This window comes from Gopherus flavomarginatus, chromosome 25 (genome assembly GCF_025201925.1).
Source record: "Gopherus flavomarginatus isolate rGopFla2 chromosome 25, rGopFla2.mat.asm, whole genome shotgun sequence".
Taxonomy (NCBI): domain Eukaryota; kingdom Metazoa; phylum Chordata; order Testudines; family Testudinidae; genus Gopherus; species Gopherus flavomarginatus.
Window position 1 is genome coordinate 15,278,085 of NC_066641.1, and position 18,442 is coordinate 15,296,526.

Here is an 18,442-nt window from a genome sequence, read left to right on the forward strand (position 1 = left end):
GTGCAGGGTGTGTGACAGATATTGCAATCCCATGCGCTATCTTTGGGGACCATACTGTATAGTTATGCATCATAGTGGGCCTGGGGCTCTCTGCAAATCCAGCAGGGAAGGTTCCCAGGAACCAAAACAGTGAGGGATATAACTTTAGATAATGTTTTACCCCTCAGCCATCACAGTGGATATAAACTACTTAAACTCTAGATGAGTATCCCTTCACTTCAATATTTGCTTTTAGCAGCGGTAGTTACAGACATGGCTGTTTTTCCAAGGATTTTACTTGGCTCAACTTCTCTGCTGGTGTAGTGTGAGACATCCAGATTAAGTCTGATATTTCTCCATCGCTGTATATACTTGAATCTAAGTGTTAGTTCTGCCATCACAATATTGTTTACTCAGACTTCACACTGATGTTATCAGCCCTCTCCATGCCTGAGAACCAGTTAAATTCATATCTACTGCTCAAATCCTAGGGAAGCTTGTTACTTTTGAATAATTTCAACGCCATGCAAGCTAGCAATTGCCAACTGCTATTTAATGGAATTAGTTAGCTAGAGCAGCAGTTCTCAAACCTTAGCAATCCCAGGACCCCCATTTTGATTTTAAAATTTTTGTGGACCCCTACGTCCCCTGCTCAGCCCCAAGCCCCACCTCCACTCCGCCCCTTCCCCCCCCCCCAAGAACCCACCCCACCCCTGTCCTCCTCGCGCCTTCCGCTGAACAGCTGTTCCATGGCATGCAGGAGGCACTGGGAGGGAGGGGGAAGAGTCACGGACCTCAGTTTCAGAAATGCTGAGCTAGAGATCTGAGTGAGCCTCAGCCCTATTGGATTCAGATGGAAATGTAAGTCACACCTTTCTGGTAATGCTTTCCCCAACAATAACACATTTATCAGTATAAATCATTGGCAAAGCACAACTCCGGCAATCCAGGAGCATGGAGAGAGAAAAGCCTCTCTGGAACTTCATGCTCATCCATAATTTTGTTCATCCATAATTTTGTTCTGTTTCTAATCCTAAGGAGCTGTAGTGCCTTAGATATGTCTAAGATCTTTTTTGGATTCACCTACTGCACAAAGTCACCCTAGCATATCACAAAGCACACGCAATCCTGATTACTAGCAGTTTCCCCTCAGATTGTCCTGATGAAGCTGGCAGTTGAGCTTTTAGCTGCAGAATACTGTCAGACTAGAGCAGATACCCACAGTTTAGCAGAACAATCTGCTATGTCCTAGGGGCTTGGATTCAGTCATTACGCATCAGCGATGTGCCGGAATGCAGCCTTTTCACAGGGAACAGAGAAAAGTCTCAGGACAGAGACACTAGAAAGCTGCAGGAAACATGCCAATACAATATGAAATCTGAATCTATGCTAACAAAGTGTCCCTCATGATGGGACTGTAATTTATTGAAGCCATATGATTTAACCAGATTTTAAATTGGGTGAAGCTAGTTAATTTCCCCCTGCAGGCTCTACAAGTCCTTCTCTGAGCTCTAGGCTCACACTCTCACCCTGGGAGCTCCCTATGACATCCACGAACTTTGCCCATGAGGTGAAGGGTCACCACTATGTGATGTGACTCTCTCCCTTTTCATAGGCTGCTCTTCAGGACTCCCAGCCCTTCCTGACCTGAAGCATGAGAGGGAGGAAAATTGCACCTAGTCTCCAGCTTAAGGCACTGCCCTTGGGCTGACCTAAAGCTGGTAATTTTTTTTTTTTTAAATGGCAAACAGAATGAAGAGGAAAGAGAAAACGATCTGGTGAACATAAAGTTCTAATGCATCCAAAACCAGAAAATACACCTTAGGGCGGAGGGGCAAGTTGCAGCTTTAATTAATCCCTATGTTAACGTAAAAAAAAGTAAGTAATCCTCAACTGGGTTCTCAAAATAATTGAACTTTTCACTCAAAACTTAACTCAGATGATTATGCACATGGTATTGCACATGGTATTGCTCAGAAACAACTTCCAGAAACCTTGTCACCTGTACAGTAGCTTTTCACAGAGGGAGGAGGACAGCGTCACACGTATTGTGCCTACTGACAATAATCTAGCAGGAACTATTACATTATCTCCTGGAAAGGACAACTCTCATGTCCAGATCAGAGGAACAATTTCACAGTGGCAGCTGCGAGAGGAGCGCGGTCTTTCCCTCTCATCTAGCAGGCAACATTTACCTCCCTCTCCCCATAGCTACAATCTTTTGAGAGGTAGATAAAAAAGCCAATGTGGACTCCAAAGATAAGAGGAATGTCAGCCTGAAGGTGAGGCTGTGTTGAACAGCCGTGACAGTTATGAAATACTGTCACACAAACTTGAAAAAGGAACCAAAACAAGGAAAAACAGCAATATAAACCGACTGAGGCAAATGCTCCCAGCATTCATCTTACTCGCAGTAAGTCCTAGCTAGACTACATCTGCCTGTGTTTGACACTTGATAACACATCTGCTTCTCATTCTGATGGAACCTACATACAATTGTGTCTCCAGCTCTGAAATTCCAATTTATAATTATAAAATCTCTTCCAGTTGGCCTCCTCCTCCTCCACCTCCCCCCATCGCCAGGAGATTAGATTTAGAAATATTTCCATATGGGTCTCAGTGCCAAGGCTGAATGGCTGATTCACACCTAGAGAGCTGCACAATTAAGGAAAATACTTGCCAGTCACATTTATTTGCTTTGAATATTCTAACATTTACAAATATACTTTATACAAATATTCTAGACCAGCCTAGTGCAGGTCATCGTATCAAACAATTCTTTGAACTGTACTATAAACATTTTTTTAAAAATATAACTTTATGAAAACAGTTTCTCTGCTCTGAAAGTACATTATTTATGAAGGTGGATTCCTTGGCAACAGGCAAAAGCAATATGTTCTTTCTACTTGTGACTTCTCATTTTGCAGGCATGAAGTATTAGGATCAAAGAGTTTTTTAGGGCTTATTATAGGTAGCAAGGATGTAACAATACATCTTGTTCACTTTTACCTCAGGATGCTATAAACAGTCTCAAATAGAACTAAAATTATCACAAAGCAATCACTAATAGAGGTTAAGGAATGATTCACTTTAACTTGTTAGTGACTGTTGGTTAAGTTGGCTTCTTTTTTTAGGCTCTTTCTTGCAGATAAGTTTTTAGGATAGGAAAATTGTGTTAAGTGCCAACTAACAACAAAAGAGCTGTTTGTACTATTTTCAAAACAGCTTTTCCCATGGTCCAGAATAAAATGAGTTGATGTACCATTGATCCCAAAACTATTATATTTCAATTGTTGGCATAAGCACTATACAGTGGGTATTTATGCAAGCAAAAATCAGGGAGATAAACGGCACTTGCACTGCTGAGTTAATTCAAGCCCCAAGCTCCATATAACTCTTGTAAATGGTTATGTTTCCAAAACATCCTGGAGTAAATAGTCAGGACCTGGCTGGGGTGGTAAATAATGCATTAGTATTTCTCTTTGGAGATCGGGCTTTAAATCCCTGATAGGTGACAAATGTGTTTGACTCACTACATACGTTTTATAGGGCTACTTTGAGCAAGAAGTTTTACAGTCTTTAAACAGTAGCAGTTAAGCAACTTTTATAGTGCAAAGGCAGAATTAAATATTTTTGTGCTGATTGAAGTAAAACTTTGGATAATTTGTCTTGAAACAACATTGCTTATTAAATGACAAATGGTGTACAAGATATTCTAAAAATACCTGGTCCTTAAGTGCCTGCACTGACAAGGATTTCTGAGCAATGGGAACAGAAGAGCAGCAGCACCATCATGATTGGGAGACAAGGTAGATATCAAACTCCTGACACTCATAGCATGCAACGCTGTCTAAAACCCACTCTCGGGTCACCATGGCAGTACACTTCTGTTGGATTGCTGCAAAACAAAATATGAATGATAAAATCATATCTGCGTGTCAGGGAGAGATTCAGATTGCGAGCTATTCTATTTCAGCATTATTTGCATTAACAGTGTTCAAAATATCATTTCATATCAGTTACATGGTGGCTACTACTCTACATGTCCTGATATTGCATAAAATGCAGCTGTTTCATGGCCACTTGACAAATCGTCAGTATCTACACAGGAACTTCTTAAACTGCCATACAAGAGAGACTGCGAAAGGTAAGAGAGCTGAGCAGTCTTTGATGAGCATCGCTAAGGGATTTCCAGATCACAGACTCAGTTTCTCCATGCACACACACATGTGGGGCATGTTTCTAGACAGGTGAGGACACACTCATAGGGGAGGATGGCACAAAAAGTGTTTGTGGCATTAAAATGCTCCCAGGTTACATGCATTTTTCAGTTTAGGTGAGGTGGGAGAAAAAGAAACTAAGGAACTCTCTTGTCCCAACCACTGCCCAGAAGGCTGAATGTCAAGGGGGCTGTGTCTTTTTTAAATAAGTGCGGTGGATGGCCAGAGACAAGTGAGGTTTTTATATTTTGTTTTGGGGTTAGGGTGTACTGGTGCTTGAATGGTTGGAAAAGGAAGATAGTTGGCCGCTTACTGCTGGGTGTTTTGTCTCAGCTGAGGTTTTCTACTAGATCTCACTGGTCTCTACAATGCAAAGCCTCTCCTGAACTCTGTAAATTTTAGAAAGTAGCCCTGCTGCCAGGGATAGATTTCAGTTAAACATGACTCTGGAGACATGCAGGATACATGGCTTGGCAGTTTATTTTAGTGCATATTTATATTCACATTTCATTACAACCTTCTTACTACACATCAGGCTAGCAGACTGCCTGGCAAATCACTTCTCAGGACTTTGTTTACTCTCAAGATAGGTAAAGGGAAAGTTTGAATGACCAACTGTGTCTGTTTTGAAATGCAGAAATGTGTTCCCAATTCCAAACATAACAGGACCTTATTCTGCTTCCTTTATAGAACCCTACTACTATTTTATTACTCAAACCAGTGGAACCATAAGCACTCACCATGTGCACCACAAAGCAATCCATAGCTCCATATAATCTTACCTCTGTACCCTGCGTTTTCGAGCCAAGCATCAGGCTGTACAACTATTACAGCAATAGAGTTCTAGGATTTCAAGATAAGAAACAAGATAAAAATAGCTATCATTATTTGTATTACATAAAATCAACCCTTCACATCTGTCTGCAGATAGCAATAACTAGGTATTTCTTTGCTTCACTGCATAGCTCCAGTGAAGGAGTCAAGAGAAGGAAAAATAAAGTGTAGTAAGTTCTGTAAAAATATTCTACAAGAGTTTCTGTTCAGGGAGACTTGGTGATTATAAGTTAATGCACCAGAGCCTTTTTGCTCCCGAAAGCTGAAGCCGGAGGTGAGCCCCTATGAGATGAGTTAAGTGGCCAGTACACAGTGCTCTGTGAACCTCAACACAGCAAGACCAGCATGCATCTTGGCACTACCGGCACTGTGCTCAGGGGAGGCCAAGCTTGAAAGAGAAGGGCTGCCACAGATCAACCTCTGATTCACCCACAAAAGTGTGAATGGAACCTACCTCTATCTATATCTGGATATGCCAGTCTTTTACAAGCACCAAAAATCACTAAGTATTGGGGGGGGGGGGGGGGGGAAATCAATAGGACAGTTTACCTTACACCATCATCACTGAATACTTACAGCTTTGTGTGTGAACAGATGAGGCTGCTTCACCACTGAGGCACCACAAAGCTCCACCATCCATTCTAGATCACCTGATTAAGTCACACAAAAGTAGCACATTACAATTATGATCACGATGCCCCGGGGACCAGCATGTCAGAGGTCCAGCTCTGGTTCTCTATACCTTGCTAGTATGGTTGTTACAAGTGAAATAATTTTATCCCCTTTATTTGTGGCATAAGCAGAGAACAAGGAGCTCTGCTCTTACTAGTCTGTGCAGGCCAATTACTACGATAGTCCTATCCTAGGTTCTTCAGTAGGGAGTACCACCATGGGAGCCTCAGGGTCCCAGGCAGACAACAGACAGCCCCTGGAAAAAAATGCTGCCAGTCAGTTCATCTTGACTTAAAGAGCCACTGCATGAAATTACAATTGTAATCAAAAGTTACAGATCTGTGATAATTTCTCATTAACACAAACTAGCCAGAGTGTTTAATTTCTATTAATTTGCTGAACTCTTGATGAAAAAACATATTAGAGGAGCCTGTAATTGCTCATCACAGCACTAGGAGTGAGCACTGCACATGCTGTGGTAATTACTGTAAATGTCAAGAGATGTGGGGATAATTCATCCAGTCAGAAATAAATGTGATACTGGACAAATCAGAGTTTGCTGCAGGGAAGAGAATGAAGAGCAAAGATGGAAAGATATGTGCTTTTACTACTGAAAAGTTAAGCTACAAGTTTTGCGGCTTAATTGTCTTCATAAGAGACACCACATACCTGCAGCTTTAAACTAATGAGAAAGCTGCAATCGTTTTCATCTACTTACCCTATGTACATAATTGCAGGCTTTAATATGTGTTTTACTTCTCACAACTGCTCTTTTGAAAGATTAGGATGAGATAAAGTTATACTGTGGCTGTCTCAGTTGTTAAGAAGATAATGGGTAGGAGCTGTGTGTGAGGGTAGAAAAGTACTCAAATAACTTCAATAAACTTTTTCCAGAGAAAGTGGTGTTTACACATCTGCGTGCCCTTTTTTTTTTTTTTTAATGTGAAAAGAAAATTTCAAACATTGAATGGAAGGATTACGTCTAAAAATATTTTACGTGGCCAAAGCAGACACTGATGGGAATGTATTTAGGGCTGCCAACATTCTAATTGCAGAAAACTGAACACCCTTGCCCCGCCCCTTCTCTGAGGCCCCGCTCCTGCTCACACCATCATCCCTCCTTCAGTTGCTCACTCGCTCATTTTCACGGGGCTGGGGCAGGGGGTTGGAGTGTGTGTGTGGGGGGGGAGGGGGAAATCAGGGCTGGGACAGGGGTGCAGGAGGGGGTGAGGGCTCCAGGTAGCACTTACATCAGGCTGCTCCCAGGAAGCAGCCAGCATGTCCCTCCAGCTCCTAGGCACGGGGGGGGCGGGGGGGGGGTGTCTCTCCACAGGCACTCTCCCTGCAGCTCCCACTGGCTGCAGTTTCTGGCCAACCAGAGCTGCAGAGCCGGTGCTCAGGGCGGGGGTAGCACACGGAGGCCCTGTGACCATCCCTATGCCTAGGAGTTGGAGGGACATGCCAGCTGCTTCCTGGGAGCCACCCAGAGCCGGGTAGGGAGCTTGCCAGTCCCGTACCAACTAGACTTTTAACGGCCTGGTCAGCGGTGCTGACTGGAGTTGCCAGGGTCCCTTTTCAACTGGGTGTTTCTGTCGAAAACTGGACACCTGGCAACTCTAGAGACATTATGCAAAAATCTTTGGACAATCAGGGAGCAGAGCCAGAAATGCCTAATTTCATGATTAAGTAGATTCTTCTAAGAATTGCCTACTGAGTAATAAGAAGAATGAACAGCCTTCTACAGACACTTGGGCAGATGAGGCCAGGAGAGACAAGATTCTCTCTCTCTGATTGGACTGTTCACACAGGCCTGACTTTTCCATCCTCACCTCAGATTGGGTAGTACCTGGCTTCACAAGTAGTGTTTATTTCAGTGGAACTACATGCAGTGTAAAGTACAGCTCAGTTTGAGGGTGACAGAATCTAGCCCTTTGATATTTCTCACAGTTTAGAGGACTGAGACTTGCTACATTCAGTAAAAGAAATTTAAATACCAGATTTGCCAAGACTCTTTTTTAATTTTTTTAAATAAAGTACTTCTGCTCTAACCCTTTCACTGGACTGCACTCTAGTTATTACTGATCTTGAGTGCTTCAATTTGTTACTTATGGTAAGAGTATTCATTGGAATAAGTGGGCATTACAGAACTTGGAGATCTTACTTTCCATAATCCTAAACTGTGCAGTATTTTCCTCAAGGCTCTAGTTCTTTCCTTTTTATTCAATTTACCTATAGGCATTTCTGTAGGGCTCATCACGTTACATTAAAAACACCATACCATTAGTAACATGATGGTATGAATTTCTGTGCTGTAAGGAGTGCTTGGGGCCATCACTGTATTTGTTAGGGCCTCTAGTCACCTGCAAGTGCTTTGGGGCCAGACTTCCAAGATGAAAAGTGTTCTATAAAGCCAAATCTTACTCTATTTTGTGCCATCCCTATGCCACCTACACAGAGATGGAATTCTCCTGAGATCTGTGTATCATGGTATGATGATCTTCCCCCCAAAACAAAGAATTCCATCCAAACTTTTTTTTTTTTTTTTTTTTTTTTTTTTTTTAAAGTCAAACAGCCTCTTGTGAGTTAAGGAGATAAAACTGGAAAAAAAAACCTAGTGTATGTTTCATTGTGCTATACTGTAAATTGCAGATTAAATAGCCCTAAAAGGTGGGTCTCCACAAAAGGGCCCACAAAGGCAACAGTCCTGGAGAATTTGCAATGGTCACTGCAGATATTTTCTGTGGATTCTAGAAATGATAGTACATTCCCTTAATCCAGAACCCCTCACCTGTGCGCATATCAGTGAAAGGTCCATAGCAACAGATCTCAAAGTCTTTGAAGAGCTGAAAAACAAGGCACATGTGAACAAAGGGTAGTGGTTCCAGGGCAGAATGGACATTCAATGAAATGTTTGTTTATTAGAGTGATGTATGAGGTCCCTCTATGGTTGGGATTCTCAGGTTATGCTTTGTGAAGCAGCTGTGGTGCAATAAACTCTTCCTGGTAGTCCACAAATTAAATGCTTTGACAACCAAGCAGGGGACGGTTGTGGAACTGGAAGAGGAATCTCTCTCTCATGAAGCTGTGTGAAGACTGAAAGCACTAGAGACCCCTGCACAACAGTATACAGCAGGGGTAGTCAACCTATGGCACGTGTGCCAAAGGCGGCACGCGAGCTGATTTTCAGTGGCACTCTCACTGCCTGGGTCCTGACCACCGGTCCGGGGGGGCCCGGCATTTTAATTTAAATTTTAAATGAAGCTTCTTAAACATTTTAAAAACCTTATTTACTTTACATACAATAGTTGAGTTATATATTATAGACTTATAGAAAGAGACCTTCTAAAAATTTTAAAATGTATTACTGGCACACAAAACCTTAAATTAGAGTGAACAAATGAAGACTCAGCACACCACTTCTGAAAGGTTGCCAACCCCTGGTATACAGGTATACTCTGGGAAATGTTAGTTCCTGTGACTTTGGTATATGACTTATGCTAATATATACAAGATCACAGTGTATATTTTGGAAAACACATCCCTCACTTATCTTATCTGTTATGCTTGCAACTTAAACATGAATGGATTTCCTCACTGCTAGCTGGTTAATTTAAAACTGACATGCTATGTTGCATTGCTCATGGATGTCTTGTATCTTGTTAAAGGTTATTCTTGTATTTACAGTTTCTTAATGAATATTACCAAACACGCTAACCAGAGAACAGGGTGAGAAATGTCTCCAAATAAGTGCATTGCACATTCATGTATAATTAAGGGGGGAAAAGGTCAGGGATGAATTGCCTCTTTCTCTCCTTTGCAGTAGGATTCAATTCAAGAGAGAACCTCTGGCTTTTCATTCTCTAGCCCAGTGGAGACAACAGGCTGTGTTTCCAGCTGATGGCTCTGGGATCCTTCTAATGGCAGTCACACAGATTGCCATTAGTCTAATGCCATTCTATGAGAATACGACACATTTCCCCAGCAAACTGGAGGGGTGGGTACCACAATGGCAAATGTTAATGGGAAGGAGCTTGAGGAAAAACCCCACATGTGGTTCCAGAATAAGGGCTTGGCTTTCCCCAAACGTAGATGATTGGGGTCTCATCTGATGGCATAAGCAATGTGGTGTGAAACAGCAAAAAATTATGCCTGCAACATTTTAAGGTCACAGACTATTTGCACAGGACCTTGAAGATAATGAACACCCAGATTCGATAAATGAGAGAAAAAAAATTCAAATTTGCTGCATTTTTTGGTAACAGCTGAAGTGCAATTTGAACACAGCCCTAAACCCAAGAATAAACAACATTTATCATTTTGAGATTTGGTTTTGTTCAAACCCATTTCTTTCCTACTGCAGTGGCAAGACAGCATGACATTTAGTATTTTACAGATCTGTCACTCTGCAAACTGTTTTCTGTAGCAGTTTAGTCAAAAGGTCCCTACACATAGAATATAAATAACTATCTTAAAAAAAATCCTATGCTTAAATCGTGGGAACAGTGTTTCATGTACAGAGAGAAAGTTTCAGAGGTTAAGCAGCAGGTGATCAATGAAAACATTGCCTGTTTCTTCTAGATGAGAATTAGCGCAGACTGGTTATACCTTTCCCTTCCCCCAGGCCTCCATTTCCCAGAGCCCGGAGGATCACCTACCCATATTTTTAGTTAAAATTCACCCTGCCCGCAAAAAACATGTCTTGTATCTCACTCATTCTACTTTCTGTAGAAGGATTATAGGATCTCCCTTCAGAACCTATCAACACTGATTCTTAATCAGGCAGAGGGATTGCAAATAGTTTCCCAGGGAGCTGTCTCTATAGCAGAGCACTTCCTTTGAGCCAGCCCATACCTATATTATAAAAGATGTAATTCACTCATGGTATGCAAAAACATTTGAATGTCTGTTGCTTGACTGGCAAGCTCTAGGAGCAGCACTGCAGAGACAGAGCCAACTACACCGTTTATGTACAGTTCTGTACATTTGATTTCATGGGAGGATAAAAGACAATTTAAAAATATTTCAGCTATTCAGCTGGCATCATAAACAACAGTTTATGACAGCTATGAATGGCTGAAATAATCTTCTGACAGCTATGAATGGTTTCTTATGCTGATATGCCTGTACCTTTCTAGCCTGGGATCGTCTAGCTCTCTTAGGGCCTTCGTGGTTTCTCCCATTGATCACGTCTCCTCTCACTTCAAAGTTGTACTGGAAGATAATGTAAAGAATCAGAAGTCAGAGACAGAAAAGGTCGGCATGGTGAGCCCATTGGGCCAAGGCAGGAAATGACTCTCAGATTTCAGAAACTGGAAACTTTACAACAAACACACGCAGAAGACTGACTAAAAAGCATTGTCCTCTATCAGTTAGGACATTCGAGCATTCTTCTGAGTTATCAGTGACTCGGTAACCAGTAATGCTATTCTTGACATAGAATGCCATTCCCCCTCCCACTTTCCCTCATTCAGTCCTTCTTAAATAGGTTATAGCCATTGATTTTAACATTCCAGTTGAGACACTTGTCCCACCAAGGTTTCAGTAATACCAATTAGATTGAATTTATGCTAAAAAAACCTGAGCAATTCCAATTCCTCTTGTTTGCTACCCAGGCTCCTAGCATTCGTAGAGAAGAAATTCTCCAATTGCCTACACATCAGAAGTTAGAAATTGTAGAAAAATTGATAAGGGAAGCAAAGGGACACAAGGAGAAATTTATGGCCAGCAGAATTAAGGACAATTAGAAAGAATTTTTAAACTAAACTATATTAAGAACAGAAAGAATGCTACCAATGGCATTGGACCATTACTAGATAGGAATAGTAGAATCATCACTGATAATGCAGAAAGAGTGTTCAGTAAATATTTCTGTTCTGTTTTTTCTCCAAATACGGATGATATAGTCTCACCATATGGTAATAACACTCTTTCCATTCCACTAACATCCTCCAAAGATACCAATCAGAAACTACAGTTAAATATTTTTAAATCAGCAGGTCCAGATTACTGGCATCCAAGAATTTTAAAAGAGCTGACTGAGGAGCTTGCTGGAACATTAATGTTAATTTTCAATAAGTCTTGGAACATTGGGTAAGTTCCAGAAAGCTGGAAGACAGCTAAACGAGATGACCTAGGTCATTATAGGCAGGTCAACCTGACATCAATCCCAGGCAAGATAGAAGAGCAGTTGTATGAGACTCAATTAATAAAGAATGAAAACAGGGTAATGTAATTAATGCAAATCACCTTGAGTTTATGGAAACTAGAACCAGTCAAACTAACCCGATTTTTTTTTTTTTAGGAGATTGTAAATCTGGTTGATAAAGGTAATAGTGTTGATAAAATATACTTAGATTTCTATAATGTATTTGACTTGGTACCACACAACATTATAATTAAAAAGCTAGAATGAAATTAAATTAACACGGCGCACATTAAATGGATTAAAAACTGGCTAACTGATAGGTCTCAAAATTTAACTGTAAATTGGAATCATCACTGAGCAGGTGCATTTCCAGTGGAGTCCTTCAGGGATCTGTTCGTGGCCCTACGCTTATTTAACATTTTTATCAAAGACCTGGAAGAAAAAACAAAATCACTACTAATGAAGTTTGCAGATGACAGCAAAATTGGGAGTGTGGTAAATAACGAAGAGGACAGGTCACTGATTCAGAGTGATCTAGATCACTGGGTAAACTGCACAAGCAAATAATGTGTGTTTTAATATGGCTAAATATAAATGTATACATGTAGGCCATACTTACAGGATGGGAGACTACCCTGGCAAACAGTGACTCTGAAAAAGATGTGGGGGTTGTGGTGGATAATCAATTAAACATGAGCTTCCAGTGTGATGCTGTGGCCAAAAGAGCTAATGTTTATGCATCCCATGATCACAGGGGAATCTTGTATAGGAGTAGAGGGGTTATTTTACCTCTATATTTGGAACTGGTACAACCACTGCTAGAACATTGTGTCAAGTTCTGATGCCAACAATTCAAGAAGGATGTTAATAAATTGGAGAAGGTTCAGAGAAGTGCCATGAGAATGATTAAACGATTAGAAAACCTGCCTTACAGCGATAGACTCAAAGAACTCAATTATTTATCTTAAAGAAAAGGTTAAGGGATGACTTGATTACAGTCCATAAGTATCTACACGGGAAACAAATATTTAATACTGGGCTCTTCAATCTAGCAGAGAAAGATATAACATGAGCCAATGGCTGGAAGCTGAAGTAAGGTGTACATTTATAACAGGTAAGTAAACAATGACTAGAAAAATCTACCAAGGGTCATGGTAGATTCTCCATCACTGGCAATTTTAAAATCAAGATTGGATGTTCTTCTAAAAGATGCTGTCTAGGAATCATTGTGGGAAAGTTCTATGGCATGTGTTACACAAGAGGTCAGGCTAAATGATCACAGTGGTCCCTTCTGGGCTTTGAATCTATGAATCTTGCAGCTCAGTGGTCCCTGCCATGGCGCCCGCCAGGGCATTTATTTGTGCCCGCCTAGTGCCCAGCAGGGGAGAGAAGCCAGGGCCACACATCTGCCGAGGACAGAGAACTCTGGGGCTGCAGGCTGCAGGTGCCGGGCTCTGGGGCTGCGGGCACCGGTGTTCTCTGTCCCCAGCAGGCACCGGGCAGTGGCTTCTCTCTGGCTTTGAAGCTGGAGAGAAGCCGCAGTCCCGCCCCTGCCAGGGACAAGGGACTCCGGGGTTGCAGGCTTCATTCTATGTTAAAGTAAGAATAATAAATATATTTGGACCAGCAGTTCAACAATGTTTTACTTTTTAAAAATAAAGAAGATGAAAACTGTTTATGATATTTATTTTGTAAAAAAGCTTTAATTTTTCTTAAAGGTAGATAAAAAAGAGCAAATTCACATGGTAAGGTGAAAGAGTAATTGCCGAATAATTTAATTAATACCCTTTACATGTAAAATTACCCTTTTTATCTTATGGATTCATATATTATGTAATATTAAATATGATCTTTTTCGTATTATTTAATGTACAAATAAAAATAAGCCTTGAAAAATTGTTGGCGCCCGCCACACACTTCTAAAAACATGAATGTGCTACTGGCCACAAAAAGGTTGGGGACCATTGCTGCAGCTTAATCACATAAATGTTTCCTTAAAAAAACCTAATCAAATTCTATTCAACACATTGAACTGACTCAGAAGAGCAACAGTCAGTTGATAGAGGCAAATCTCATTCAGTAGAAATTAACTATCAGTACATAACCTCTAGAACTTAATTTAATTTTCAACATCTATTTTACTTCAAAGCATTCACTTGCCATTTAGATTAATAATAAATACAATGCTTTATTGGATAATCTTAGGCCTGCATCTGTCTCTCTATTATTCACTACTTTAACAAAGCTCCTTCATAGATTTCTATGCAGAACAGGCAGAGAATTAAAAAAAAAGACAAGACAACTCATATTTTCACCCAACTTCAGACTTATGTAGTTGTTTCCATAATCAGGGAGACTGAATCTGTTCTGAAAACCTCTCTCACATTGCTTGAAACAGCAGATTGAGACTGAAGGGCATCCAGTAGATGCCCCATATCATTGGCTGGAGAGACCAGAGATTCAGGAGCCTCCATAAAGGGTAAAGTAGGACCCAGATGGAGAATGATGAAGTCTCCCAGAGAGTTTATGGGAGTAGTACAGTTTTTTCTTCTCCCGTGGCTTTAAATGCTAGCCTAGGGTTTTTTGACCAGAGAAGCTGAGAGTGGAGCAGAAGCAAGACATCCATTTCTACTCATCAGAACTATGAAATTTTGCACTGGACCAAAGTTTGTGAAGTATCTCTTCATACAACAAGCAGTCAACCTTTGGAACTCATAACAATGGGATTTTGTGAAGGCCAAAAGGTATTACTGGGTTTAAAACAGAATTAGGTAAATTCTTGGAGGATATGTCCATCAATGGCTATTAGCCAAGATGGTCTGTGATGCAGCCCAATGCTCCAGGTGTCACTAAACTTCTAACTGCCAGAAGATCGGATGGATCACTTGAAACTACCTTGTCCTGTTCATTCCCTCTGAAGCATCTGGCACTGGCCACTGTCAGAAGACAGGATACTGGGCTAGATGGACCTTTGGTCTGACCCATTACAGCCATTCTTATGTTCCTTATGCAAGGTTCTGCAAAAATCTGTGCCTGAGGCAGAAAATCTGAGCACTGTAAAGAGAGGCAGACACCACCTACTCCATGCTCTAGTCCCAGATAGCTATCTGCACTACAGAGTTAGAAGATGCTGCAATAGGAAGTTTTCAGTAGTTGGCTATAGATCAGTTAATTAAGTGCCAGAGCTTGGACGTGGTTGTGTTCCAACATTATTCTTTCATACACACAGCAGATAATTACCTCCAACCTGCATTTGCCAACATCAACAGTCATATTTTATCTTTGGAACTGTTGCTAGACAAAAAGGTCAAGAAAATATCACAGGGGAGGCTCTTTGTTCAACAGCATGGAATACCTACATTCTGCAGAACTTGGTATGGCCTAGAAGCCTCACTTCAGTCCTATGCCAAATTCTCCTCTGTCTCAAACACCCACAACTAATTTTCAGTTTCAAATATTTAATTCCTGTTTCTGTCTCAGACATGATTAATATGCTCATCGCCATAGTGTCTGGATGCTAGTGCAATGGACATATTATGCATTTCACTCTTAAGACATCAGACCCACCTCATCAAGTATCCTTCCTTCCTTAAAAGACTGAACAATCCCTAAACAAAAAGAACAGAGAAGAACAGATCACATTAAATCAGGCATGATGCTCTAATTAGCACCAACAGTCTAATTGTGAAGAGAAAGTATTTCTTTGGGAGAAATCACTTACAGTTATTTGAATGAAGCAATAGATGCTTAAAAAAAGAACAAGTTGAGTGTTATCGTTAAATATCTAAATATTCAGATAGTCTCTGAAAAGAAAAACAGATGCTAAAATATGTTAAATATGAAATATAAAGGAGGTGGTTTAGGAAACCGGGGAGGATGGGACACACAGCTGCTCCAAAGAGTACTATACTTACATTCATAGCTAACCACCCATTTTCTTCCTGCAATGCCCAGAAAGTACTTCAGTGTTCGCTCACACACTAGCTCCATATCTGCAGATTGAGTAGAAATATACTCAGTTTTGCCATCTAAATAACGTAAAGCAACTTTGAAAGTTGATTCATATTTAAAGTGATAGGCTGCCAAAAAAACACATACTACTCAATGACACAACTGTTTTTGATAACATCAGACTATTTGGATTTTTGAGAAAGAATTTAAGTGAGCTTTTTAAAAACACAAACAAAGGACGCTGTAAGAAGGAAATGTCTGGCTCTCCCTTTGCTTGGTTGTGAATTATCTAAAATCAATGTGCTGCTGACACATTCTTAAATTTACAGGCATAACATGACATCAATCGCTCATCATAGTGATATATCAATTTCAAATTCTAGTTGTAACCAGGTCAATGATACCATATAAACAAGCAACCAAAATAGAAACTTCTCATCTGGACTCCATAAAATGGAATAAAAGACAGATGGTTCAAGTTTTAGTTTAGACTTGGGATCACACAAACTCTGATACAGAATAAAAGAACAGTGAACTGTACATCCCACATCCTAATCAAACATCTTCAGACCATCATGCTGAATGACTGTCAATGTGCTCTTTGTTTAGCCTGGAGTTAGTGTTTTATGTGGCATTAAATATCTGGTTTGTTCACAGAGCTTCCAACACACCTGTTTTCATTATGACATGGGTTGTTCCTTCAGTAATTTGATTAGATAAAGTGCTCTGGGTTTTCCTGGCAAACTTCTGCACCAGTAACTGAAAGCAAATAAATATTGAATTAGAAAGAATTGATTTAATTGGAATATTAGACATCTCTGGCTTTGAATAGGAGTTTCCACATTACAAGATTAGCTTTCTAATACGGCTGAGAATTAAATATATGTCAATGGAAGCTGTAAATAAAACATACAGTGGGGCGGTACTTTGAAACAAAATGGAGAAATGAAGTAAAACTGTTACTTCAAAAATGATGTTCATTTTGCCTTTAATAACAGAAATTATTTGATTGGCTTACATAAACTCAAGTAAAGCAATACCCTACTATACTATAATTCAGATCAATCGGTAATCTATGAACTAAGTGAAATGGAAACACGTGCTGCAGTTTTGAGGCATTAAGACAATATTCAACTTCTGATGGCAACAAAACATTAAAAGTCCAGATGACGTGAAGGCTCAGTGATATAACCATTCTTTTCAACCGCCTTATGGAGAAGGGTTTTAACCAGCACATTCATTGTTGTAGAAATCTGGAGTTTTCCAGTTACCTATTAACTAAATAAAATTAATAGCCACATACGCAGATCTGTTACTCCTCCAGCTTCATAACTGGTAACTATTGGTTGGTAAATAACTTTCTTTATTAGAAGTCACTATTTATCAATGAAGGCTACCAAAATTAGCATTTTTATATTGTACAAATATTGTAATATCAGTTATTTCTCTCATGGTGCTTCATCCAGTAGTCTACATGACATGGGGAAAGCCAGGCTGAAAAGGCAATGATGTCCCCATACCATTGCCCTCTACCAGGATCATTAGCAATTTATAATTAATTGCTGAAATCCTCACAATGGAGCAGAGTTCAATTAAAGCAGTAAACACCGAAAAGATCAACTTAATGAAAGTTTCAGAATTATTCATGTATAAAATAGTAAGCAACAGCTTTTATGTTTAGCAGATTTCAACAAATCCAAATAGCACCAAAAGTTTCTCCTTCACTAGTTAAAGCTAGGATATATCTAACCATTAGTGATGCATTCCACAGCTTAAAAGCTAGCTGTTGCCAGTGCAGTTAATAAACCGTTTGCTTTATTAGGCCAAACTGGATTCTTTGCAATTACCAATGCAATAGATCCAATGTCTGGGTAGTAGCTGCATGATAACTGACTAAATATAGTGAAAAATTTTAAGCAAGCAGTTTGCCTCAGATACACTAGTTGAATGCACTTTGTGTGACTGCAAGGAAAGCTTTGGCCATCAGACCTTTGAGTATTGAGTGCAAATCAGGGGGAGGCTGCAGCTTACTGAGTCTCTTGTGAGTACACCTTCTAAGACATTTAAACTTAGGCGGGAGATACTGTAGGCATAGCATGCCAAGTCATAACATCACCAATTTTGGGGCAGAGGTTGCACAGACAACTGAGATATGATTTTATGCTAGGGATGACTGGTTCGGAAAGTCAGTCCAGTTGCTTACACCACAGTTGGAGAAGCACTGCTCTGTGTAAGTTGATTTTAAGTATATACCACAATATGAGCCTCTAAAACTTGCAAGGGGTCTACTCAAATGTATAAAAAAAATAAATAAATTATGTTCTCTGAGGTGAGAGTTTCCCTTGCTTTGGAACAACGAGCCTTCTTTTTGCTTGCTTATGTGGATGGCTTTCCAATCCATTTAGAAGCTCTGAACCATACTTAATTGCATCATTACATTCAAACCCTCACATTTATCAGTACTAGCAAACAAGGCAGTATCTAATTTCAAATACTCTGGTATTATTAATGGGTAATTCATGTCAAATTAAGTTGTGTTGCATATAGGATCTCTTTAGGGAAGAGGTTAAAATTTTATTTAGGGTCACAGGCATCATGGTACATGTATATTAACAGGGGATTGACAAAGATAGCGAAATAC

The 18,442-nt window shown here is 40.1% G+C and overlaps 1 protein-coding gene across 5 annotated transcripts in view; it reads right to left on the bottom strand.

Annotated features, from left to right (window-relative positions):
* Nucleotides 1–2,554: 2,554 nt before the first annotated feature.
* BRCA1 (BRCA1 DNA repair associated) overlaps nt 2,555–18,442 on the bottom strand; it is a 48,690-nt gene continuing 32,802 nt past the window's right edge. For 4 of the 5 annotated variants that reach the window (XM_050935103.1, XM_050935104.1, XM_050935101.1 and 1 more), the window contains 8 exons: nt 16,473–16,560; nt 15,765–15,842; nt 15,418–15,458; nt 10,833–10,916; nt 8,494–8,548; nt 5,610–5,683; nt 4,982–5,042; nt 2,555–3,877 (listed from right to left, as the gene is read on the bottom strand). In XM_050935103.1, the coding sequence (XP_050791060.1) occupies nt 3,771–3,877; nt 4,982–5,042; nt 5,610–5,683; nt 8,494–8,548; nt 10,833–10,916; nt 15,418–15,458; nt 15,765–15,842; nt 16,473–16,560 (588 nt within the window). In that variant the 3' untranslated portion in view covers nt 2,555–3,770. The remainder of the gene's footprint in view (nt 3,878–4,981; nt 5,043–5,609; nt 5,684–8,493; nt 8,549–10,832; nt 10,917–15,417; nt 15,459–15,764; nt 15,843–16,472; nt 16,561–18,442) is intronic. The other variant, XM_050935105.1, reaches the window with a different exon arrangement.